Consider the following 27,112-nt stretch of genomic DNA (forward strand, 5'->3'; position numbering starts at 1 on the left):
AAATAATAAATGTAATTGCTGCTAGGTATCATTTTATTTTTTACTTTTTCATCACATTTTAAATTCTAATAAATTACTGAATAAATTTAATGAAAGTTTGAAGCATATTTTTATCAGATCAACATTAAAAGACCAATATCCTACAGTGATGGCTGCAGTTGCTCTTTACAGTCAATCTTTATTCTGCGGACGAGCTGAAATCCTGTCTGCAGGAATCTGCTGTATGTCCCCTCCCGGCGGTCCTGTTTCTGCGGCAACCCGCCATTTCTCTACCTGCCAAAACTGGCAGTGGCGTCTGTGAGATGCCTCTAGGCACTCAGACAGAAATATCACTGACAAGGTCAACTCCCTGCAGGGAAAGAGCTGCAAAAAACACCTTGTAGCCTCTCAGAGGTGTAAAAAAAAAAAGACTTCAGTGAGAAGCGACTGAATACTGATGGCAAATTAACCATGATAGAAATCTGCCGTAATCCTTTCTGCATGCATCCCGAAGAAGAATCTGACAGGCATGTGCGATGTGTTTTATGTGTGAATATTGTCAGTCCATGCAGAAGCATCATGCCTATTCAAACAGGTTTTTGAGCCTTGTGGAATTTAAATGCAACTTCAAAAAAAATGCATCCTGTCATGTTTTTAGACTACATCAAGTGTCTCAAAAATGCTGGACTTTCTGAAGGTGTTGCAGACAGTTCTCGTATCCCACAATGTCGATTTCTCATTTATTTTATCCCCTACAAGTATCTAATCAACACCCAATTATCACCTGAGAATATATAGAAAAAAAATTCTTAAGTTGGCTATACAGTTGAAATCACATTAGGTTTCCATCATGCACAACTTAAAGGTAGGGCTGGGTATCGTAACAAAATTTTCGATACCGATACCGATATCGATACCGGTTCCTGAACGATACTTTTTTTGATACCAATATAACATTACCTAAAAAAAAACTTTTATTTTTTCAGTTTGTTGACTTTTTTACACTCATATTTTGAGTCTGTAAAAAAGCACCAATGCTAAAGTTTTCTATGTTTCCTAATCATTTAACAACATGTATTCTTTACTTCAATGAGCTCATTGTTTCTGCCTTAACTTAATGCATTGTTTAACAATGAAACACAGTCACCCCTGATAACAGATCACTCTAAATTGTAATTTATTTAGACACATGCATTTTCTGTAAAGCTCCTTTGAAACGATATGTATTGTGAAAATGCTATACAAATAAATGTGAATTGAATTAAATATAGGCTACTGGGGTGCGGGATACATGCCTCGCGCTCAGCACACATGAAGCTTGCCGCAAAGCACTGGCAAAAGTAGCCTAATGATTATGGATGTGTCGGGAAACGAGCAAGGAGCAAGGAGATATTTTAATTGTTTATTAATGAACAAGTGTTTACTAAACGTGTTGGCTGCAAAGATGATTATTGCGAATTTGCGATGCTGACTCGTCATCCCTGCAGTAGTGAACGCGCGCGCGCCTATATGGATTAGGTAATCAAACTATTTATTTCTAATTGTTTCGTTTAAAAGTAGACATATTTTGAACATATATAGAACTATTTCTCATGTCTGTGAGGCAGGTAGGCCTCCTATACGCTGAGTTTTGGTTTATATGTGACGCGCTCCAGTTCTTGTAGTCGAAGGCTGATAAACTTTCTACTCTCGAGTGTATTCTGTGCGCTTTTAAGTGCCTTATCAGATTTACCGTGTTATCGGTCTTGGCAGCAATTATCTTGTCGAAAATATTGCATCGTGTGCTTATGGCATCGAGTCGGGTACATAAGTACACTTTTGATCATTTCCACATATTTTCTATCTATCTGGGTTGGACGCTTACACACACACACACACACACACACACTACAGCCTCACGAGCGACGAGCCACGTCTCTGGGCAGCCGCGTAAACTAGTGTTTTTCCGCCACAGCCAATCATACTGCATGTTTATTGTTTCACTGACGTTGACGAGATTAACCACTTAGCTACCGAAACTTGGTACCGAAAAACAAGACATGTTTCGATACTCGGTAGTATAGAGGCAATTCGGTCGGTACCTAAAAAGTAAGGGTAATCCATGTGACTGTGGTTTTACCTCAATTTTATGAAGTGACGCGTGCTTTGCGCAAAGCCCCCCCCCCCCCCCCCCCCACACACACACACACATACACACATACCCCACACAGTTTACCACTTTATTTAAGAAAATATTAATCTGCAACGCGCGTTCATGAGAGCATCATGCATGCGTGTTGTGTTCAGACTCGCGCATCAACGCACACATGCGCAGGTGTTTAAGAGCACTGCGCGTGTATTTTGTGTTCACACGAGAGCTGGCATAGTTGCCTGCCGTGAACACGCTTTGGATAATATTATTTTGTACATATAGAGGTAAATTATGTTTTATTTTGCATAAACAAAATTATGTTTTATTTTGCATAAACAAAGTAGTCTACTCGCGTCACTTGAGGTTAACAAATGGAGTCATATGGATTACTTTTCTAGACATGAGGGACAGAATTAATGACAGAATTTCCATTTTTGGTTGAACTAACCTTTTAAAGTCAGTTACTAACGGTAGGCTTCTGTTGAATAAAACACAAGAATCATGGGTTGATTGACCCAGGTCAGGCTAGAGTCGAGTGAATCTTTAGTGACCTCCCTTCTGCCATGGATCACCAACACTGCTCATCAAACTAGCCCATAACCGCCACCTCTAGCTGTGAGAAATGAATCAAAATTTAATCTCCCCTCACATTGTGTGGAAAGGCAAGACTTTGTGCGTTGCCTGACATCTTCAGTTTGGCTTACGTAAATAAAAATAAAATACCCTTGAAAGCAGCCCTCAATCCACTTTAGACCTTTATGGAAAAAGATCATTTTGGTAAAAATGCTGTAGCATATAATTAATGTAGTTGGAACACAATGATCTGCGGAAAACATATTTTATCTGATAATATACTTTCTTTTGTTCAGCTTATTTGTTTAAATTATCTAAATATGTCCTCGGAAATTGGGAGAGATGTTTTAAATAGAATCTGTCTTTTTCCAAATGATGAAACTGTCCTACTTTGAAAAAAACTTGTTTACCAAGCCAATCACCCACACGGCCACAGCAGCCATTTTTAGAACTCGATTAATCTTTTCGGAGGGCTTCTGAGGGTTGGGAAAAATAGCGCACTTTCAATTCCCTTTTAAGTTTACAGGTACAGCAGCTCCTGCATTGTAAACCCTTTAAATGGGTTATTAGCGTTAAGTGCCATAAAGATAAACTGTAAGTGGTTTCATGTTTTGTGGCCTATTAAACAGCTGTGAGCTATTGTATGTCTCTTTGCAGGACAGAAATATGGTGCATAATAAAGTACAGAAGCTTTGTGCACTTGAAAGAAACATTTTCATAGAGTAATATAGTGATATAGTATATATATATATATATATATATATATATATATATATATATATATATATATATATATATATATGAAGATATATTAGAATTATTTCTGAAGGATCATGTGAGACTGAAGACTGTGTATTCCTAAAAATTAACCTAATTTTAGGCAATGACTAGTGCTGTTTCTTTTCGTAAATTTAATATCTGATCCTTGCAGCCAAACAATCTTTGATTAAAATATATTTAGCTTTTTATCTGAGAGCTTCACTTTCAGCACCTGAGTATTTTTAAGGATCTTGACCTTTTCTTGTTTAATTCATATTTTTTTTAAAGAGAGACAGATGGAGACAGTGACAGTGACAGAGAGATGAAGCGAGGGAGTTCTCTGACCCATGTGTCAACATAACCTCTGCTACGATGAAAGGGTGAGGATGAAAGGATGGGTTTGGTATTACTCAACAGCGGACACTGACTGAGAGAGTTTCATCTTTACAGAGTGATGTTTATTCTGTTGCAGTGGGACTTCACACTCATACTGTGGACCTCCATGACTTCCTGCAGAGAGTGCACCTGTCCCTCCCTCTCTGTTTTTCTGTCTTATGACAGTCCATCTGTGCTTTGTCCCCAACAACGCCCTTTAGTTGAACAGCATGTCATGATTGCCTAGCTATCTATGTTATTTATGCATATACTTATACATATAATAACAACCCAATGTTTATTAAAAAATGTATGTGTATAAATATCTAAAAAGCTATATTTAATTATTATTATATAGCCTATTATTTATTTAAATATAAAACATTTTTGCAAGAAATTAATAGCCTACTTCTATTCAGCAAAGATGCATTAAATTGATCAAAGTGACAGAAAAGGCATTTATAATGTTACATAAAAATATTTTTCAAATAAATTATTGAGCACTAAATCAGCATATTAGAATAATTTCTGAAGGATCATATTGGACTAAAGACTGGAGTAGCCTAATGACTGCTAAAAAAATAGCATTTTCCTGGTTAAATAAACATTATATTAGGCTATATCAAAAAAAGAAATGAAAAGAGAAAGAAATCAATACAGTTCTATTTTGTATTTTTACATTACTGTAAGACTGAAGAAACTGGAAGAGAGGGCTACTCTCTGAGAAAACAGATAAAATTAACATTTGAACTCTCTTGCTATATTACCATCCCCATTCGAGTCACGATCACACTTTAGTTGATCACCTCCCAATTTAAACAACATTCCCTTCACCCAATCCCTACCTGAATTCACCCAAAAATCTATATCGTTTAATATGAACAATTATTATAGATTATTATGTTTGGTATCATTTGAAATGTCTCAGTGCGACTGGTACAAAGGTCTCATTCACCCAGAAATAAACCAAAAAGGTAATAAGGTGTGGAGAGTTTCGAGATATCTTGTTAACTGCTGTGTGTATGCCCCCGTAAATCAACTTCTGTCCCCAGTAAGTCTGGGACGTTGATTAATGCAAATTCCCTCTCTGAACTCATGTTTACATTTGAAAAGAGGTTTCTGCCTTGGTCTGAGTATTTAGGGAGATGCTGAAGAAGGCTTGTAGCGATTTGTAACTCAGATTTATGGTGACCGGGAGGGGACATTTTCGTTTCACTTATTTTTGTCGTGGCCACAACATATAAACTCATGGGAACCTGATATTAAGTCGTGGGAACGTATTATTAAGTCGTGGGAACGTGATTATAAGTCGTGTCCACGAGATCATTTTGTTGAGGTAGCGACATAATTATGTCGTGGCCACGCCATGCAAAGTCGTAGCCTCGAGATCATATGTTGAGGGAACAATAGCCTATATTTTTGCTCGTGGCCACGACTTCATATTTTGAGAGAACGACATCTATTTGTCGTGGCCACGAGTTATATCGAGGGAGCCAATACCGTAGGCTACCATAGCATTTTTTTTTACAGTCTATAGACTGGGCTACAGCAGAGATGGAGATGACAGAAGAAATAACATTTTACTTTAAATTACGAATGTCATATAAAGATATAGTGCGGTCTTTGGCATTAAGACATGGGTACGTTATAAGTGAAAGACACCTGAAGCACATTCTTAAAGTGAATGGGCTTTTTTGTCGCAGCTTTGCACTGGCATGAAGTTGGTTTGACGTTGGACTTTCACTTATAACGTACCCATGTCTTAATGCCAAAGACCGCACTATATATTTATATGACATTCCTAATTTAAAGTAAAATGTTATTTCTTCTGTCATCTCCATCTCTGTAGCCCAATCTATGTTAGCCTATATGGTACGGTTACAGTATTGGCCGCTGTGGCTCCCTCAACATAACTCGTGGCCACGACAAATACATGTCGTTCTCTCAAAATATGAAGTCGTGGCCACGAGAAAAAATATATCGTTCCCTCAACATATGATCTCGAGGCTACGACTTTGCATCGTGTGGCCACGACATGTCGTTACCTCAACAAAATGATTTCGTGGCCACGACTTATAATCACGTTCCCACGACTTAATATGATGTTCTCACGAATCACGTTCCCACGAGTTTATATGTTGTGGCCATGCACGACAAAAAAAAGTGAACCGAACATGTGCCCTCCAGGTCACCGTACAAATTAGCCCGTGATGCGGAGTGTATGCAGGCACGATCCGCATGTATTTTATAATGTCAGGTTGGCATCTTCTCTCTTTATTCCAGAGCATTTGATGTTTTGTATTTATTATCTTTGAACTGGGAAATTGGCACGATACATTTACCTGACATAATAAATTGTTAGGGTTAGATTTTTGATTTGATTTTATTTGATTTTATTCCGACTGACTCTGAAATTGTTTTCCCAGGTAGATTAAACGGATTCGTATGTTACCGCAAGTTTTGCGTCGGATTAGTGATGACTATTTGGCACTAATTCAAGTGTACGTGTTTTGCAAAGACAAGAAGTGAATTTCCGTTGAGGGCAGCAAAAGTGATGCTTGACCAACCTAAACGTGGGTGTCTTATAGCCTACTCTGTTTTAATTTAACGTTATTTTAGATTAGTGTATGGGAAACCAAGGCATGGCCAATCCAAAGTTATTTTTAGACAAGTAAAGTTGGTTGATTTATATCTGTAGTAGCCTAGTGGCCATACCTCTACTGAAGTAAACGTTACTTTAATTTCCAATGTATGCAATCACAGGGGCCAAAGTACCAAAAGTATCTTTGATTGTGTAAGCGTGAATGCAACCAATCTTGGTATATATAGTTAATTAATAATGATCTCTGTTTAGTGAACGAAGCTGACGAGATTGTGATCGTGAGACCCACAACAAGGTGTGATGACCTCTGAGCGACATATCTTCCTAATATGAACGGGTAAAATATAATAAAAGAGTTAAATAGAACAATCAAATGAATTGCTAAACTATTATATAATTGACCAATAACCAATTGGCAATTTAACCTAAATTCGAAGCTGTGATAAAATAGAGTCAGATTACACTTTTAAATGTAGGCCTAAGTATTGGATTTCAATTTAATCGAGTAATCTAATGTATCTAATGATAAAAAATGAAAGAAAAATATATAATAAAGGTTAAAATGTTGACTTATTTTAGTTATTTACCAGCATGTGATTTTATATAGGCTGGGTTATACTCTTTAGACTTTATTATGTAGGCTACATAAATTGACCATGGTGAACATTTTTAGATTTTGTTTTTAGGCAGTTATAATTTTAAAAATAAGTCCAGTACAAATGTTACTGCCGCTCGTCACAACGGCTGTCACCAGTCGCTAGGCGACAAAAACCAGACCATCCCATTGGACCAACTCCCGGGACACAGCTAGCAACAATTTGTTAATGTGACAATAATTTAATAATTAGTGTAATTTTCCAAATAACCAGTGTTGGAATGTAACGAAATACATTTACTCTGTATTTAAGTATAAATTTGAAGTACTTTAGATTGTTATTCAACTCAGGTTTGTTATTTCCCCAGGCCGCAAAGGAGGACGGTAGTTAGGGTTGCCAGGTCTGTGCAACAAAAGCTTTTCTCTGGCTTTTCTCCATCAGGCGGCCGAATTATTCACAGGATTTGTGAGTATGAAGGATGTTTTGGGGGTGTTGGAGCGCCGAAATCATAGGCTACTTACGGGGGTGGAAATCAACCTGTGGAAAAAAAGTTTACCTGCGGCAACAACTTAAAAGTAGCCCAAAACCTCGGACTTCGGCAACACTAACGGTAGGCCGCATTCGAAGGATCCTTCGAATTGACCCTTCGCAGGGAGTTTGATTGACTGGTGATCTGACCAATCATAATCCACCGAATCTGCCATTTTTGTCCAAGAAAGCAGTCAGGAGAGTTATCGGAGTTCCCACTAGGAATACAGACGTTGCCTAGCAACACGCACCTTCCTTGGATTTCCCAGCTCGGAAGTCGGACAACTGTGAGGACACCGAGCAAGAATTCCGATACGGAATCCAAGATGGCTGCGCCCTGTGTGACTTGTATGAATTGTTTTCATTGTTTTTGGACCGCTTTGGTTGTTTAAATGATGATTTTAATCACTCGTATTACTGCAATACCTTACTGCGTCCATGTCACTGCCTGTGGGTATGGGAATCGGTCTTGTTGTGAGTGCAATATTGAATGAAGCCTTGTTTCAAATGAGTGTTACTAACGTGGCTAGCGTTGCTATCAGAAGATAAACTAAAACATGAAATAAATTGAAAATTTTAGAAGTTCAAATAAGTCTTTGATAAGTCCCTGGTACTCGGCCAGTGCTACCATAGCGACAGCTTTCTGGGTGGCGTCAATGTTTTTTCTCCGACTCCGGATGCGCAAAACATACCAGAACCTTGAAGCGTGGAAGTGATGTCATATCCGAGGGCCGAGTCGGTTCGCTGACAATAATAGAATGCAGAGTTTATTAACGTTGGAGGATTTTAACTTGAAAAACTAAGTGTACTGACGTCTTTCCGCGGTATAACATTCCTTCTTATGTTCATTCATGTTAATTTGATGCTATAAATTAACTAGAAGGAAGAGATGATCGGTTCACGAGCAGCTTTAACTGAGGCTCGACAGCGATAAACGGTTATTGTTTAAATTTCTTAAAAAAATTACCAAATTTGAAATTTGAGACTTTGTTTCATATCAAAAGTAACCTTTATCCTGTCTGTCAGCGTGTTGTCAGTGTCCTCTCTGCTCCGTGATGTATTTTTTCACTTGTTTTTTGTGGCTTGTCGGACATAGCAACAGTAACTAAAGGGGGCCATAATCAGCCTTCAAATTCAGATTTCGGACTGATTCGCGAATGCGAAACTCGCATGAAAACCAGAGGCGGCACTTATCGCACGAACGGTCATATCCCATCATAACCAATCATAGCGAGATGGAGCAGCAGTTGCTTTCTCTAACGTGAGAGACCAAACCCACCACACGCTTTAGACAGACCTATACTTTTTTTTGCCATTTTATTTAAATACCATGGGTTACAAATAAATAGGAGAAGCAAAGTTTCACAGATATTAAAAATATTACAGCATTGTTAATTAACTGATAAATGTATGAATTGTGTGCTGTGATTTCGCACTGGAGGAGATTTCTCTTAGGACCTAATTAACAGTTTCAATTGGCTTGCGGAGTGTTTTTAGGTTCCCAGGCAGCCATTGCTCTGAGATTAATCAGGCATTTGTCTGTACTCTACCCTGTTCCATGTCAAGCCCATTTTTACATTTCGAATGAGAAAAAATAAGCTTTTTAGATTGTGTTTATTTTATGTATTTTTGCTGAATTTATTTATTTTATTTTATTTTATTTATTTTTTTGATAGGGACAAAGCATGTTGATGAACATTTGTACAGAATACAAGATGTAAACAAGCCGGATTACAGCAGTATTGCTAATTTACGTCCGTAGTCCCTAGGCAGGTACACACAATAACAAATACTCACTATACACAAGACTCAACTAAAAACACAATACATAAAAACACATCACAAAAATTACTTAGAAAAATGAGTACAGAATTTTCATTTTTGGGTGAACTATCCCTTTAAGCAAAATATTTAATTTTTACCTCCAGATCTGCACATAATGAGCATTAAGTGAGTTACTTATCTTGAACAGATGCTTCATCACTTTCCCTCAGCGCTGACATTTGAAGACAGCTGTGATGAATATGCAGCCTGTAAAAGCAGAGATGATTTGACCATGGCAGATTCTCACTTCCTGCTCAAATGGGACAATGATGTGGTATTTGTGGGACAGCTTGATTATGGGATGAGGGGAACCTCTAGCCCTTATCAGGTGTCCCTGGACAATAAAAGTGCCACGGTACAGATAAAAGCCATCAATCCTTACCTCTTGCTTTCCAGGCGCTCCTCTCCACCATATTCCCACCCTCAATGCAGAATTTATGGGTTAAAGAACAGCATCAAAGGCAGCCCCACTCCATCATATTTCTGTTGACCTAATTTCTGTGACGGTTTAAAGTTATATCTATAATGTGATGGAGAAAGAGTTATCTTAAGGGTGTGCTTCTTCTCTTTAAACATCTCTGGTTTCCTTTACCTTTTGTGTGCCTGAGTATGAAAATTGTTTGTGTTTTACAGACAGAGAGTGGATGCAGCTGTCCATACCGGTGTTGTAGTGCATGCTTCAGAGGAGGAAACATTTGCAGAATCTCCATTTCCTGACATAACTGTAAGCATTTATGTGTGACCTTATGTTGACTTTGACTCTATTGCCCTGTCCCAAATGGCACCCTAAACACTTGCGGTCTTCCTCTGAGTGCGCACTTTCGTGACGTAACAAGTCTGCTGCAGAGATCGCTTCAGTGCAGGATCGCCAAAAAAGTGCGACTCGAGGGCGCATATCGACTGCAAAGAATGGAATAAAAAATCGCAAGCACCTCTTCTGAAACTTAAAACGTTTGTTTTTGTACGATTCACATTGTACAGAATTATATGAAAATTAGAAATGATGCCTTGACAATTATGTAAAATAAGTAGGCCTATAAGTAGGCTGTTAACGCATGCAATTAATTTTTGTCCGTTCTAACGTGTTCAAATATTCAACTCAATTAACGCAGCATCTGTATTTTCTGCCATCCTTTGGATAACGCTACATTATATGATCACGCTCTTATTCATGCAAAGGGTTTTAAACCATTCAAGCGCGACAAGACAAAGAGAACGGCTGTTTTGGGAAAAATCATTTTCATCAAGACATCTTTATCAGTGATATTGGCCTTCATTCATAAAAACTATTTAAAATATACTGTCTTTATGTTCTTTCTACATTAATTTGGAGATTAACTGTGAAATTATTATATTATAAAATATTTTTTAAAACGTATAAAAACTAGTTTTAAAAATAAGCTTAAATTGAAGCAGATTACTTACTGGAAAAAAATAAAAAATAAAAAAATAAAATAAAAATCACCCAAAATAGCAATAGCCTATTTAAAAATACAAAACGACAAAAGCACATAGCAAAATTAGTAAAAGCTAATTCAAAATATGAATACAAACTATAGTAGGCTATATAAATATGACTAAAATAACACTGATGAAAATCTATAATCTGATTAATTATATAATGAATGTAATTAGTGAATATTCTTATGAAATAACGGAGTATACTGTGTGATATTGGTAAATTTAGGAAGATGATGTGTACGAGCAAATTAAGCATTTATTCATAGTTAAATTGAGCTATTATACACATAGTGGTTTGCCAATTAGACAATTAGACAAAAAAATGCCTGCAAAGAAATATGGAAACTGTTTTCCATAACCACATCTATGTAATGTACCTCAGCTTAATGAAGTGGTCTGGTAAATAAGATCCAGAAAATATTCTAATGCACAAGCACTAAAAAACACAAGGCTATTTTGGGCTCTGCTAAATGTGTTATGTTGACAGAAAAATCTTTAGGATTCACTCGATCTTTAGGATTCACTGGATTAAGCCATCCGTCTTGTGAAAGAAGAAGAAGGGAAGAAATGTTTCAAGTTCTTTGTAGTTTTATCACGGTTAATCCTGCAGTGTTATTCAAAGATGGAGGGGGATAAAGCTGTGAAATCCTTGAGTTGTTCAGAATAAGGAACGAGATTTAGGAAGAACGGACAAGCAGTGAATGTTTTAACCAATGATTTGCTATATATATACCCTAAAGAGCAAAGTGTGTGTGTGCGCTGCAGATTCAATCTTTGTTTTCTGGCTGATTGTGCACCCCTGGGTTTGTTTCGCACTCGACCCAGAGAGGGGTCCCTGATAACAGTAATTATGCTGCCACAGCATTGGACCCCTCTGGTGAAGATGATGTTGAATTATTACATGTGTCTACAGGAAACATCCTTAAAAACCTCAGTTGACCCATACAGTAGTTCATATTTCAGAGAAAATATGCAATACTTGCTATGTTTTATGTCCTGTTGTCTCAAGAGATCAATGAAAACCATTTTATTTATTAGTTAGATTTACATTCACTTGATACTGCTGTCACAATATATTCACACTGACATAATTTACATTATTTGTAAATACAGATGGGTGCGTATACTTCCAGAGTGAAGGGGATGCTCTTAAACGTCATTATGGCCTGAGTTATTTCAGTTTCTGTTTGCCTAGACATGATTTAGATCCCATTGAATTATTAAAAGACAGTAAAACTGTCAAAAAGGAGACAGTCTCTGAATACAGGGGTGCATGTGATTGGTTTCAACCCATGGGGAGTGTATGTGGGATCTGATTTTCTATCTGCCTTGGTCAAAGGTCATTGGAAGCTCACGTTCATCTTCTCTTAGCTTAAAAAGGCTGGAATCACTGAAACAGATTCCTTACAATGAGAGATTTTTATGTATTGTCAAGCATATTTTACAGCAGTGACGGCTCGAAGCACTGTCTCTGGAGTCATTCTGGTAATAAATAGCATTTTAGCATCCAGTTTTCTTTTTTGTTTACCTTGAAACTGACTGACAGTTTTTTTTAGCAGCAACCACCCTTGAACAAAGTATATAAATCAAATTTAATCATTCAACACTTTCAGCACTTTGTTTATAAAGGTCCATAAAAGGGCAACACTCTTCCTGCACTGGCATCATAATCTCTACATATCTCTGTTTCTGTTACTCAAATGTGCAGAGTAATGGAATTGTCCATTAGAAGATACCAAGGGTTCTGCTTAAGCAAACTAACTGAACAGGAAGCAGGATGTGGTTGGTGCTCAGAGGAACTATGCTATCGTCATGACTGAAAGGTCACTTCTCGTTCAAAAGCATGCATGCTACAAAAGTTTGACGAGCAAGTCACAAAAAGAACAAAGAGCTTATTCAGACAGCTTGAATTCAGTATATTAATTAGTTTATATATATATTAATGTACATAACTGTTCAATATTTTGTAGGAACATAATACTTTTATTCAGCAAGGATACATTAAATTGATCAAAAGTGACAGTAAAAAATGCATAAATGTTCTATTTATCAAAAAATCCTGAAAGAATGTATCATGGTTTCCACTAAAATAATAAGCAGCACAACTGTTTCCAACATTGATAATAATAAGAAATATTTCTTGAGCTCCAATTCAGCATATTAGAATGATTTCTGAAGGATCACGTGATACTGAAAACCGGAGTAATGATGCTGAAAATTCATCCATCACAGGATTATTCACATTACACAATATTGGTCTTTTTACTGTATTTTTGATCGAATAAATACAGCCTTGGTGAGAATAAAAACTAAAAAAAAAAAAAATAATCTTACAGATCCCAGACTTTTGAAAGGTAGTGTATTTTATTTATGCCTTAATCATCATAAATAAAATGATAATAATTTACAAAATGACAGTCCAAAATTAATTTAAGCATTTCTTTCATGGCGCGATAGCGAAAACTGCACTTGTGCAGATGTGGTATTCAAACCAATTTTTCCAATTTTGTTCACTGCTATTAACACAGATCATAACAGATCAGTGCATGTCATTTTTAATGTAGGCTATCAATGTGGATGTACGGAATTGCAGAACCAAGGCCAGGCTGAAAGGGAATGAGCTCATTGGGATTCCCTCTGTCTGCATTAGCAGATTTAAGATTAAAAAAAAAAAAAAAATACTGGGCACTCAGGAAAAAAGTTGAATGTTCTGAATTTGTCCTATAATTGCTTCAGAAGAAATGTTGTCATGTGAAGAGTCACATAGTGCCCAAGCAGTTGCCTAGCAGCAGAGCACACGAAGCTGCCCTATGGAGATTTACCTGCATCCCGTTGCCCAATATATTCATTATATTTCCTTCATAAAGATTCATCTTTACAATACTATTTAAATATTATTTATGTAACTAAAATTTCAATTAGATTACTATTGTGTTTGTTTTCTTCTTCCTTCAGCCTCTCCCGTTTCCAAATTATCCACATATTTCTCTTTTGTCTCTGTCCATCTGTCTCTTTCATTACGTGACATGGATTCTTCTATTCAGTCTATTTATTGTAAAAACTCTAAGCTGTCAGAAGACCTGAGACCTTTTGAGGAACTTTAGGAGAGTCACTGTAGGTGGCCTTTCTGAGAAGTTGGCAAAGGCATAGTCACAATAATAATCAGCCTTTTAAGGTAATGAAGAGAGACAGGAAGTCTGTGAAATCTCTTTGGTTCTGTGAGGCCCTGCAAAAACAGCTAACTGACAGGGAACAGCATGACATGGTTTGTGTTTTATTTCTTTTTTTATTCGCGGGATCATGTGTAATAGGTTGACATATCCTCTCGTCCAGACAACCCATCAGTGAACCTTCAGACTTTTTTGAGCCATGTGATTTTTGAAAGCAACTTCATAAAAGAAAAGAAAAATATAATGATTTTTTTATTTTTTATTTACAGTTTTAGGGGTAACACATTACAAGTAACGCAAGGTATGTAATCAGATTACTTTTCAAGTAGCCTAACTAGTAGAGTAACACATTACTTTTACATTTAAAACAATAAATCTGTGTTAAGTTTTTTTTTTTATAAAACATTGTTTTTTTTAATAAAATGTTTTTCTATGTATTGACTGATACCTCTCCTTTCCACATGTAGAGAGAAATCAGGAGTAAGTGTAGAGGCGCTGTGTGAACATGATGGTTATTGTAGTTCTAGACTAAATGTGATCATGGATTTTCATCTTGCACAGAGATTCATTATTCCTCAAATTGAATAACAACAGTGAAATACAAACCTGCAATAATTAAATATGTTAAATTACACAAATATACTTTATGTATTTAATCTCACTTGATTAACCAATGACTTTGCTGCTGACCTTCGATGATCCAAATCAACCATATTAATATGCAAAAAAAAAACTTTAGATAAACATCATATTTGTCCATTTATTTAGTTTTATTGCTGAATTTTGAACCAGAGATGGTCTTATTATTGGGAGATAAGAGGGTCCGTGATTCTAACATTGAAGAAAATAAGAGATCATGGGTGCCTTAATAACCAATCACATCGCAGCCTAATGTTTAAGAGCAAACATGTTGAAGATTAGCTAATAGATTTATTCAGATTTATAGATAGATTTATTAAATGATAAGCTGTTTTTCCACAGAAGCATTTTTTTTAGCGTAGTGAAGCCTCTCCTCCAATTGAGAACCATTAAAAAAAAAAGACTTCTGGTCTCTTCCCCTGCGTACCACAGCGTTGCGCTATTTTTATTTTTTTGCTAACCTTGGAGGCTTTCATAGATATACTGTATACACTAGATGTCGCCTTGGGTACGGCAAGTTCATTGGAACAAATGCGTCAATAGAGCCGCCATCATGGAACAGGGGAGCCCCTCCTCTTTAATGCACCAGCGTCAATGTAGGAAAAGGTCTAACGGAAATAAAATCACCATAAATCGTCATGAATGCGATTTTCTAGTTGTTTTGGTTCGTTCCAACAGTCAGACATGTATTTATCATTGAGTCCAGATAAATTTTAAAAAATTTACAAAATTTCACATTCTTGTGAAATGTTATCCCTTGCTGTCTGGTTTTAGATTTCGTTCGTGTGAACATCCATTCGCAGCACAAAAGTCCGGCATCATCCATTAATTCAGCGTTAGCTAGCTGCTTCCTATGACAAGACCCCTGTTCCAAGATGGCGGCGGTTTTGACGCATGCTTTAGAACCCCAAGGCGACATCTAGTGTATATATCTATGGGAGGCTTTGGTTGAACCAGAGAATGTCTAATCTGGGGAGAACGTTAACTCAGTAAACTTCCGGCTTCTGAACTGGAGGCAGTTCCACTCTGGTTCCATATGAGGGCGCTCACAGGAGGAGTGCAGAATGAATGGAGGTCAACGGAGCTATACCCCTAAAAATCCACTTTTCTCAGGATATAATTTTTTGTCTAGTAATTTGAATGTTGTATTCGAAAGGAGATGCAAAGAAATTACTCATTGCTGGGAGTTAGATTTTTTAGAGTCACTCATTTGGTTTAAAAAGTCTTTTAAAATGTCAATGACGTCATACACATCGTTCCATCAGAGATACTGCTTTACGGCAATCCTGAGCCCGATCTCATGAAAGTGCGCATCAATACAACGAATGTTATTTCTCGTGCCATTTATACGCCTAAAAGAGTTTTTGCGTGTCTATGATACGCAGTTTGCGCGTGCATATGATACGCACTTTATGGCGTGTAATTCGCACTCACCGACCAATCAGCTTTCATTAGCAGAATGCTAGCGCCTAATGGGCAACAACAACTCAACCTGTAAGAAATCGAAAGGACATAACTATTCGTTCATTCAACTTTCGACCTATAACCCATGTTGAACCTGCAAAATCTACAATCAAATCTGAGATTTCTCAATGGCAATCGGGTGAAAGAGACAAATTTAGCCGTTTAGCTCCATAGACTCCCATTCATTTTTCACTCAGGGCGATCGCCCCCCAGTGGAACTTTTGTGGAACTACAACCAAAATTCGGTACAATAGGGCTTCATAGGGAGTGAACAGGGGTGCTTCTCAATATCCCTCCTCATCTCCTCGCTCCTCTGTCCTCCATCCTATGACCCGGAAACCAATCAAGCACAGCCATCTTGAAGGACATTTCAATTCTCTAATTGCACCCAAGGGGGTAATCCATCAGCCGGAAGTTGTAGCCTCGCGGGAGCCGCCATTGTAGCAGAACTTCACCTGTTGTTAGCATTCCATTGACTCCCATTCATTTTGGCGTCACTTTGACAGCGAATAACTTTACATCTGAGGCGTCCAAAGACTTCATTTGTCCATTATATATTTCTAAATAAACACGACAATGTATAAAAGGCTCCATTACTTTGTATCTTACGTTATCGCCCCGTAGAAGCCGTTTTTGTTAAAAACAGGCTAACGATTGCGTCATAACCACGCGACTTTTTGTCGCACAATAGAGACATTACCGTATAGACAGGAGGAGAAGCTCGCAGGCAATCGGGGGGACGTCCCGTCAAGGGAGAAGCCCATAGATAATGAGTCCATAAAAGCAACGGGACAAAATATTTCAACAACGTTTTTGGGGAATTAGAAATAATTCGGTATGTGGCAAGTGAATACATATGAAGTGATTAACGTTGGCAATTTTCACGCACAGCTACTAGAAGATTTACGTCTGTCAGACGGGTTGCTCACGTCATCAAGCTTAGTTTGAGTCGGTTTGAGTTTGCGCGTCTGGAACGGAAGTGCTAAAAAATCGCTAAAAATGGGCTTCAACTGTCTCAACTGAGTTCCAATGAGATGGCTCTGTCCACTTCTTATACTGTCTATGATTGCACCGCGAGGAGTCGAGGATCGAGAAGTGAGGAGGCTTTCAGAGGAGTTATGAGCGAGGATACACAGGTGTATCCTATGCGGAAGTGTTTTGTTGACTGAACGTGACGCACGTATACATTCTCCTCCCCCTTCACATCGGTCACAATCTTTTTAATTTATAGTTTACCTTTACAGTTTATATAAACCACACATATCACATATTTCAACAGGGTATCTTGCTTTATTATTATTCATTATGAATTTCTTAAATAAACAAACTTCAACAACATAAGGGCAGATCCTTTGAGCGCTGCTGATGACGCTGTGAAATGACGCTCGAGTGATCAAATATACCAATGTATAAAAAAAAGCTTTCATTCGATTCCTCCGTCCTCATTTTCTTTCCTTGCGTCCTTCCCTCACAACCTACAGGGGGAGGAGCTGAGGCGCTAGGAAAGGAAGCGAGGAAAGGAAACGAGGATGCACAAATAAGAAATGAGAAGCACCCAAGGCTTTCCGTATACGGGCTTTGGTTGAACTTTGTTCTCCTGCATCCTATTCTTCTGCGATCAAGAATGGAAGTACAGCTGAAAGGTTTGTTTGAGCTGCGACCTCTACAGTACAGAGACTTTTTTCAAATAAAAAAACAAACAGGCAAGCTCGGCCCAGGTAAGAAAAAGTAACACATTGCTTTCAATGAAAAGTAGGCTAACTAAGTAATGCAATTAGTTACATTTTTTAGGAAGTAGCGCAATATTGTAACGCATTACTTTAAAAGTAACTTTCCCCAACACTGCTTATTTATTGATTGATTTATTCCAGGGAGGTCTAAATTTGGTAGGTATAATTGAGTTACATTTTCTGCAGATCATTTGCTTTAAATCTGAAAATTCTGTTATCATCAACACACTGTAATGTTAAAAAATTATACATTTTTTTTAACCCTGACACAAAATTAATTAAAGCTAATTTAAATAAATATTAAAGCTATAATATTTTTGCTATAAGAGCGAAAATATTAAAACTCTTTTCCATACAACAATTGAAATGCATGATGATCTCTGTCTGCAAAGTTCAGTCGCAATTTGGTTTGTTTAATTAAAATATTTATTAAAATGGTTGCATGGTTCCCCTGCTCTCACCCCAAGGTTTATTTATTTTATCTTTGTCATGGTAAAATCTCTACATAATCCTCAGTGCATGCATGATGATTGTGTTGAGCATATGACATTATGGGCTGTTATTCAAATGAAAATATTCCACAATCTGAACCCCACAAAGCATCAAAGAACTTTGCTTCACGCATATTCTGCATAATATATGAATGTAGATCACAGCCAGAGATTGCATGATATTTAAAGAACAAAAGCAATAAGATGGCCACTCACAAGCCAAATACAGTTATAAGAAAGAGTGATTTCTCTTTGTTTTTGCTGTAATTGAATAACAGGAGCGATGGTGCAATCAGGGAAAAACCTTGGTGATGAATGTGCAATGGAATATGATAAAGTATTCGGGCCTGCTAATTCTGTTTCCATCTTCTCCATTATTATTCCCTATATTGGCTTTAATGAAAAAGTGGGAAGATCTAATTCCACACAGTAAAGTGATTCATCTTAGTCACTTACTGGAAGTGAGAGTTCAGCCACCTCAGAGAGTTAAGTTTGTCCCCTGCGCTGATGCCAGATACCCTCTGGTCATGCAAATTATGCTGCTTATTGCTGAGTATTCATAAATCGCAGCCTCTCTTAGTATCCGCTGAAAGTCATCTGCCAACTCTTTGCCATCTGTACAGTTGTCGTTCCATCATCCTCTCACACCAGGCCTCAGGTGAATAAGTGATCACTGATGGAAAACTTCCAATGGCTTGATACATTCTACCCAACACAGCCAAATCTGAGCCCTTTATAAAACAGCGGAGCATATGATTGCCACAAGGACGGAAGAGACGAAGGGGATGCGAAGGGAGTGTACGCATAGAGGATGACAAAGGGTCACTGGTGCTGCAGAATTGAAATATCAGCCAGCACAGTGACCTCTTCCCATCTGCTATCTGCAGCCACCTGAGAATTACATAGCCTTCTGCACATCAATTATCCATGACAACACAAAAAAGTGCTGCAATAGATAGTACAACAAACAAACATGGCAAAACTGCAACGCAAACTAACAAGAACAGCTCTTTTAACTAGCTTTGTGTCTGCAAGGCTTTAAATATGTCCATTAAATTTAGTTGCATATAAACAAATAAAACATTATAAAATTACAAATTATGACATGATAAATATGCCAAATTAGCTTAAACAGTTAAAACTTATATTTACATTATACTTTAGATACTTTTATATTAATTAATGAAATAATGACTGTTCATTTCTCTTAAAGTCTGCATGAAACTGAAGTTGCGATAGTCTTTTCTTCCATATTGTGACATATCAGAGATAGGCTAAATGGCTTCTCGAACACAAAAAAAAATTTGTCCATTAGGAATTGAATGGATGGTTGTGGTTTGCTAGCCTATGCTGTGGTCTCGTGTGAGTGACAGGTTGAAAAAAAGATTTGTCCATTTTGATTTCATGTTGACTTTAAGGCTATCATTTCTGGCCAATGGAGAACATGGTTTTGAGTTATGTTTTAGTTTAGTTTAGCTGACTTATTGAATACTGCCACCTTCTGAAGAAGATATGTCATTGCTTCTTCAAAACAGATCACGAAATTGTGTGCTGAAGTATGTTTCATGATTCAACTTGAATTTCTAACTTTATTAGTGTGTAATAGAAGGTCATTTGACTTTAAACTCGGAAGCTGTTTTTAGACGAATAATTTATGCAAACGAATCGTTCTTGTTCTCTGCTGACTTGTTTTCCTGCCTTAAATGATTGCCTCAAGATCCAGCCAATGGCATTCCAGTGTGGGCTGTGAAGGAGCATTTGGTTCTGCGAACAATCCACCTTCACAGAACGAGTCGACGTTTTAAACGATTTGTTCACAAAAGATTCGTTCAAAACACCGATTTGGAGCGGCACTATTTCGTTCGGCAATGATGGTCTGTTGGCCGACCGATGGAGACGGTATTTTATTTCGTTAATTCATTCGTAATGTTTGTGAACCTTGTTAACAACAAGGAGAGAAAGGGGGCGGAGGAATTATGAATGTGTAAACATGTAACGTTATGACTATCAAGACGTATGGGTATTTACTCCTGTTGTCTTATTTTATTTTTTATGTTGTTTTCTATAGCTGAAGTGACCAGAAGTGTGCGAATGGAAAAAATAATTGAGGTAAAAATTATCCTTTGTTGTCATTTGTGTGGGGAAATACGTATGTTTTCAATGCAGTCTGTAAGGGTGGTGCACTGACCCCTCAGCACTTTAACTGGACTTAGCCTAAAACTTAAGTCAACAAGTGTCAAAGGCTATTGTCGTGCCCCCTCTGTACTTTTTTTGGATTGACCCTTGATGAATCCATAAACCTCTTGTTACTGACTAGCTCTGAAACTACTCTGCCCTATGGTCAACTGTAGTCAATCATTACTCGTTCAGTACACAGGCTCGTCAGTGTAAAGCAGTTCTCAAAAGTTTTGTCAGTTCATAAAAAAGCTTCAGAGCTTCAGAATTCCCAGGAACAGTGTGTAGGTACGTTTTCCTAAAATCATGATATGTCACTAGAATGGTGTTTGGGGCAGAGGGACAGAAAGGGACATAAAATGTATATTATGAATTCACACTGTTTCTAGTTGACTACAATTGGTAATTTAGTTGTAGTTTAGAGATTTTTGTTATTGAGAGCATTATCAGCATTAGTTGATAACTGTTCCTGCTTGGTAAAATTTTGTAAATGAGTAAATATCGGGAGTATGTAAAGCCTACTGAAAATATTAAATATTTAAGGGGTCTCCAAATCTGACAAGGCACAATTAGAGGTTTCCAAAATCTGTAACCCCCTCTATTATTTCAAACACAATGCCTTTAATGTTATGCAAATTTGCTGTGGTGATGTTTAAATTATTTATTTTTCTTAGAAAGCATGTTGCTCTGCTGTGAACAGCTGCAGACAGCAGGGCCACCGAATCCCACAAGGTAGCATTAGATTTGGTGACCCTACTGTATAAATGCAGCTATTCACATCAGAGCATATGCCTTCTAATATTGTTTGAATGTATATTTTAAATAGAGGGGGATAGATTTCAGTAACCTCTAATGCCTGGTTGGTGACCCTGGCCTGCATATCTGTGTCTGTTCACATAAGAGATGCTTTTTAGGATCTGAAATAAGTTTAATGCTAAATGCTAACCTCTTATGCTTCCTTGTCAGTTTTGGTAACTGCAGCGGTTCAGATCCAACTAAAATGGTTTTTGGGGTATGAAACTGAAGATTTGACATCACCAGAGTGAATTTGGGTAACATTTAAGACATTGTGTGTGAAATAAAAGAGGGTAACAGATTTCGGTAACCTCTAATGCTACCTTTAGACGTCAACAGAGTGAATTTCGATAACAATCAAGTAATTGTGAGTGAAACAGAGGGGGTAATAAATAAGATACAAATCAATGCTAATTAAAATCTGTGTAATTGGTTATTAATAACCAGCCTGGTTTTAATCTCTTTCTCTCCTCAGGTGTTAAGTTGCTCTCTTTATCTGATGTGGATAGTTTGAGTGGTACATGGCTCAGATTCTTGCTCTCTCACGTTCTCTTCACCTGCAGCACCCACTGCGGGTGGGCTTAGCATCATTGTCCTCTCGCAGTATGTCGTCATTAGACACGCGAGCCCGGGCTGTATTTTCTGCTGCGGTTGAAGCTGTGCAGCCAGACATAGTGGTTCGCAGGGGTCTGGAGCGACATGGAGACAAACTACTCGTGGGTGGACAGAGTTTCACGCTTACCAATAACCTTTATTTGGTGGGGTTTGGTAAGGCGGTGCTGGGCATGGCAGCAGAAGCAGAAAGGATTGTAGGGGACCATCTAATTAAAGGGGTTGTCAGTGTGCCTCATGGTATCCAGAATACACTGCGAAATCATGGGAAAGCGTAAGTATTTTACTGTTTTAAAAAACATATAGATATTTTACTGTGCCTGAGTTCTGTTAAATGAGCTTTATAGGTAGTTTATATAGCAATAAACTGGGATTTGCAATTTACCATGAAAATGCTTAGTGGTTAGGCAGAAATGCCTAACTGAATAAAACTGAAGGATGCATTTAATAAAAGTAGACCCTTTGTGAAAAAGGAATGAAATTTGTTGTGGACACTTCATGAGATTTACCCATATAGCCTTGACATCAAACTGGCTTCCAGTTTTCAGCTAGGTCTTTCACTGAGAAACTCTAGTTTGTATGTCTGCTCAGGAAGATGTTGCTTGAAAGTCACAGCAGAATAACAGTGATGGAAGGAGCAAAGCACAATTTACCAGATAAAGATGCCCTGAAGTCAGCAGAGTGTATACGAGAACTGGCCAGTGGTTTGACTGAGAAAGATGTGCTGCTTGTGCTCATCTCTGGTACTGTGACTTATTTTCTTCCTGTATAATCAATTTTCCCTTTACAACATGCACTACCGTATAATTTTAGTATAAAATTATACTATCAGTACAATACTATCATCAATATAATTGTAATGAAATATTATTATTATTATTTCTTTTTTTTAAAGCAGTCTCACCAAGGCTGCATTTATTTGATCCAAAATACAGTACAAACAGTAATATTGTGAAATTATTACTCCAGGCATCAGTGTCACATGAACATTCTATTAAGTTAATTTGGTGCTCAAGTTTATTATTATCAAAGTTGAAAACAGTTCTTTGACAAATGGAAAGTCCAAAGATCAGCCTTTATTTGAAATATAAATATTGTGTAACATTATACATGTCTTTACTGTCAGTTTTGATCAATTTAAGGCATCCTTGCTCAAAAAAAGTATTAATTTCTTTCAAAATAAAAAGTTTGCAAAAAAAAAAAAAAAAATAGTTGTGTATTTGTTGAAATGTTCATGTTTTTACATGCATCTATGCACAGGTGGTGGTTCTGCTCTTTTGCCTGCTCCAGCCCCACCCATGTCCTTGCAGGAGAAACAGGATGTGACACGAAAACTCGCAGCAGCAGGTGCAACAATTCAGGAGTTAAATACAGTGAGACGAGCCCTGTCATTGTTAAAGGGTGGAGGCCTTGCCCAATGTGCCAACCCAGCCAAGGTAACACAATTACATAATCAAAAAATAGGTGTACACTCCCAAATCCCAGAATTGTGCTTATTTATGTACAAAAAAAGAAAAAAACTTACACGAAAAAAGATAGATGTCCACACACTGAACTTCAGCTCCAGAATATGTATTAGTAAAACACCACTATTACATAAAAACACAACACCATTACATATCAAAGACATAGAACACGTTTAAAAGATATTTTAAATGAATCCATTCAGCATGCTTGTGCTCATATTGCAAATTATTGTTTTTTGAATAGCTTTCCCCTGTTTCATTAAAGAAAAATGAATATTAAGCAATACCCCATGATGTTAGTAAAGCATATTTACTCTCTCTGACATTACATTGTCTTGAAGGTGGTGTCTCTGATTCTGTCAGATGTTATTGGAGATCCTCTGGATTTGATAGCCAGCGGTCCAACAGTCAGGAGTGACTCCCGGCCAGAGGAGGTCTGGGCTATTTTGGATCGTTATAAGCTCTCCGACTCTCTTCCTTCCTCTGTAAAAGAGGTGCTTAGCAAAGCTAGGCCTTGTGAATTGCAGGTGCAGGAACAGCCACATGAAGTCAAAGACCATGTTTCAAACGTTATAATTGGCTCAAACACCATTGCTCTTGAATGTGCAAGCCGTAAGGCCATTGAATTAGGACTTCGACCTGTCATTCTAGCTCCAGGAGTATGTGGTGACGTTCGCTCCGTTGCTCGACTATACGGGCTGCTCTCAAGTTTTGCATGCTCCCCAGGAAAGGAACCTCCTCCAGAGCTTGCTGCAGAGATCCTTCAGCTAGGGCCAGATACTGGGATTGAAAGCTGGGATTTGTGTCGCACCATGAACGTGCTTGTAGAGGAGAGGAAGGAAGGCTGGGGTGCGACCTGTCTGCTAGCTGGAGGGGAACCCACTGTGCAACTGATAGGAAAGGGCAGGGGAGGGAGGAACCAGGAGTTGGCTCTGCGGGTGGGGCTTGAGCTCAGTGGTGGTGAAGTGAAGAGTGGTGCAGTGTTTCTCAGTGGAGGAACCGATGGACAGGACGGCCCCACTGAGGCAGCTGGTGCTGTCACAGATGGGGAACTGATGGAAGAGGCTCTGTCTCAAGGTCTGGACATTGATGGCTTTCTCACCAATAATGATTCGTTCACATTTTTCTCACAGCTCTCTGAAGGACGACGGTTACTCACGCCTGGACTGACAGGAACCAATGTGATGGATGTGCATGTTATGCTGCTGCCACCGTCACCCCAGACACTTCCAATAATTTAACTTTAGGTTGATTTGTGTTTGGAAGCAACAAAAGTATGGGGGAATAAACAATTTTTTCCTCCAAGGTAGTCTACCAGAAGTGCACTTTTTAAGATTTTTCACTATATTACTTATTTTAACCACTTTTAATGTTTTCTTTTTCCCCCATTAATGAGTCCTGAAACAAAGTAAGGTGCTTTTTAATGTGTACTGCAATACATTGAAATACAATTTACTCATGAAATAAATAACAGGAAACCAATACACAAAATTAGGTACAAATTGTATTTATTATTTGCACTGCAAAAAGACAGCTGTAACCTTTCGGACACAGAGGTACTACATGTCTTCTTATTTCTGTACAACCAAGTCTATTTTCTTATATAACTGGAATCAGTTTGATTTCTACAAATATACCAAATGACTGCGAACATCTGGGACCTGCATTTTGACTAGTATTCCTGTCAGTTTTTAGTCAAATTATATGGTGTGAGAATTGTTTAAGTCTTGCTATCTACTAGCTTCAAGAGTTCAATCCAAACAAACATCCTAAAAGAGCAAGAGCTGCTATACATCACAGTATCCAACTTATCAGGCTCCCTATCCAGTGCACAGCCCCTATCAGTCGTGTATTTTTGAGCTCATATTCATGTGTTTGGGCCTTGAGTTTTGCACCACAGTCCATCACAGACATCTTCACAAGTTAAAATGATTTAATAGCACAAATTCTGAAGTATTTAATGTTCTTGAAGGAATACAATGAATTGCTTTTCTCCATCGTGTGTGTGCTCTTAATCCAGTTGCAGGTACATCACTCACGGTGGGTTTTCTTGGCATCACCAGCTGCACTTTCCCTTGGAAAAATGGAAAACATTGGATTTAACAAGCGTTTTCATAAAAAGGCTATGCACAAATTAGCCTACATACTAAACCAAAATATTAATGTTTATAATATCAAGCTACTTTTTAGTTTTATTTATAGTGCAGCTGTTTATTACAGTTTCAGTGAAGCCATTCTCTGTCCATCAGTAAAATCCTAGGCAGAGTCATATATGCTTCCAGCTCACTCATTGGTTCACGTCTCATTATGAGACGCTTTAGCGAATGAAATGCTCGGAACGATTTGATTTGTCTTGTCAGTGAATTGTTCAGTCCATTTGAGTTAATATGTTATATTTTTTAAATATTCAAAAATTTCTATATTCTAATTTTCCACACGCAAAATTGTTGATCCTAATCCAAATAAGAAGGAGGAAATCATCATAATGCAGCAAAAGATAAATGAAATCCTGAGTCTTTAGTTCATTTGTAACTTAAGGTCAACAAATCTTTCATGAAGAGAACAACAGAAAGGTGGGTCAACTACCATCCGCTCAGGTGCGGGGATGTGTCAGGGGTCCCGCCATTCTGTCCTCCAGTCCCTGAGAAATGATTACAAACATCTTTAGTCCAAGTACTACTTTTTAAAATGCACAATATACACTGTAAGGCCGAAAACAATCTGATTTAATAGGCAAGTGCGTAATTGGATCATTACTGCAGCAATTATTATGTTTCTAGCATGTTATATGTTTGGCAACAGTTCTTCTAACCCTAACCGAAGGAGTGTATAGCTTTTCCTTTCTAAACCATGTAGGAAGACACATCATGACCATATTCCAAGATGACAATGTCAAGATTCCTCAGGCTCAAATTGTGAAAGAATAGTTAAGAGGGAGCATGAAGAATCATTTTCACACATGAATTGGCACCTATGAGTCCAGAACTTAAACTCATTGAAAGTCTTTGGGATCTGCTGGACGAAACAGAGTAACGTTACTGGACTCTTGCATTGTCAATACAAGATCTTGTAGTTTGATGCACCTTGATGGAAATAAATGTTGTGATGTTATTTCCATCAAGTGGTGCATCAATTTATGGTTGGTTGTTCAAACAAAAAAAGTTAACGTTACACACTCCCTCAATTAGTGTTAGAGGAACTGTTTCCAAACATATAACATGCTAGAAACTAGCATTTGCTTATTTAAATCCAAACAGCGACCTTTTTTTGGCACGGCAGTGTATGGCCAGAAAACGTATTATACAGTAGTAAGTTACTTATTATTACGGATTACGCGGAGCACCTCAGAACATACTCACCCTGTCGGTAGTACATATCGTTCACAGTGTTCCCGTACACTTTCCATGCAAAGTGGATAGCAACGAGACTGATGACAAGCCAGCTGAACAGGATTTTAAACACTGCAACTCTCATGTCGTTGGCCAGCCAATCGTCCACAAATTCGGACAAAAAGGAAACCAAACTATCAACCATACGAGACAAGAATTCAAAATCCCACGATTCCTCCATGATGTGTTTTTTCTACCTTACATTCTAATGTCAGTTGTTAAATCAGATAGTCAGTGCTTTCAGAAACTAAATGTGATTGAACATCCATCTTTAAAAGTAAACAAAGCGGAGCAATCGTCGTCCTCTTCGCGTAGAGATGTCGTCACCGTATGGCGGTTTTAAAATATTTGCA

At 37.7% G+C, this 27,112-nt stretch overlaps 2 protein-coding genes across 6 annotated transcripts in view; one reads left to right on the top strand and one right to left on the bottom strand.

Annotated features, from left to right (window-relative positions):
- The window catches only part of glyctk (glycerate kinase), a 42,277-nt gene extending 17,416 nt beyond the window's left edge, over positions 1-24,861 (top strand). Inside the window, exons 1-7 of one of the 5 annotated variants that reach the window (XM_077198127.1) lie at positions 19,826-19,878; positions 20,040-20,221; positions 20,391-20,431; positions 21,768-22,178; positions 22,496-22,647; positions 23,165-23,340; positions 23,712-24,861. In XM_077198127.1, coding sequence (XP_077054242.1) covers positions 21,814-22,178; positions 22,496-22,647; positions 23,165-23,340; positions 23,712-24,611 — 1,593 coding nt within the window. In that variant the 5' untranslated portion in view covers positions 19,826-19,878; positions 20,040-20,221; positions 20,391-20,431; positions 21,768-21,813 and the 3' untranslated portion in view covers positions 24,612-24,861. Of the gene's footprint in view, positions 1-10,000; positions 10,092-19,825; positions 19,879-19,919; positions 20,222-20,390; positions 20,432-20,723; positions 20,786-21,767; positions 22,179-22,495; positions 22,648-23,164; positions 23,341-23,711 lie in introns of those variants that run through there. The other 4 variants (XM_077198128.1, XM_077198126.1, XM_077198130.1 and 1 more) reach the window with 4 other exon arrangements.
- On the bottom strand, positions 24,862-27,112 carry tcta (T cell leukemia translocation altered). Its single transcript, XM_077198132.1, has 3 exons — positions 26,730-27,112; positions 25,957-26,011; positions 24,862-25,444 (listed from the first exon to the last, which is right to left on the bottom strand). Exons 1-3 carry the CDS (start codon positions 26,938-26,940, stop codon positions 25,402-25,404), a joined length of 309 nt encoding a protein of 102 aa, XP_077054247.1. The 5' UTR covers positions 26,941-27,112; the 3' UTR covers positions 24,862-25,401.

The sequence above is a fragment of the Siphateles boraxobius genome, unplaced genomic scaffold (genome assembly GCF_051911475.1).
Source record: "Siphateles boraxobius isolate OS27281-9 unplaced genomic scaffold, OSU_SipBor_1 41, whole genome shotgun sequence".
Lineage (NCBI taxonomy): Eukaryota > Metazoa > Chordata > Actinopteri > Cypriniformes > Leuciscidae > Siphateles > Siphateles boraxobius.

Excerpts from the sequence above, each read along its gene's own strand:
- tcta (XM_077198132.1), bottom strand. The coding sequence starts at position 26,940 with ATGGAGGAATCGTGGGATTTTGAATTCTTGTCTCGTATGGTTGATAGT. Across the intron at positions 26,012-26,729 it reads CGATATGTACTACCGACAGG|GGACTGGAGGACAGAATGGC; the intron begins GTGAGTATGTTC and ends ATCATTTCTCAG. Across the intron at positions 25,445-25,956 it reads TCCCCGCACCTGAGCGGATG|GGAAAGTGCAGCTGGTGATG; the intron begins GTAGTTGACCCA and ends CATTTTTCCAAG.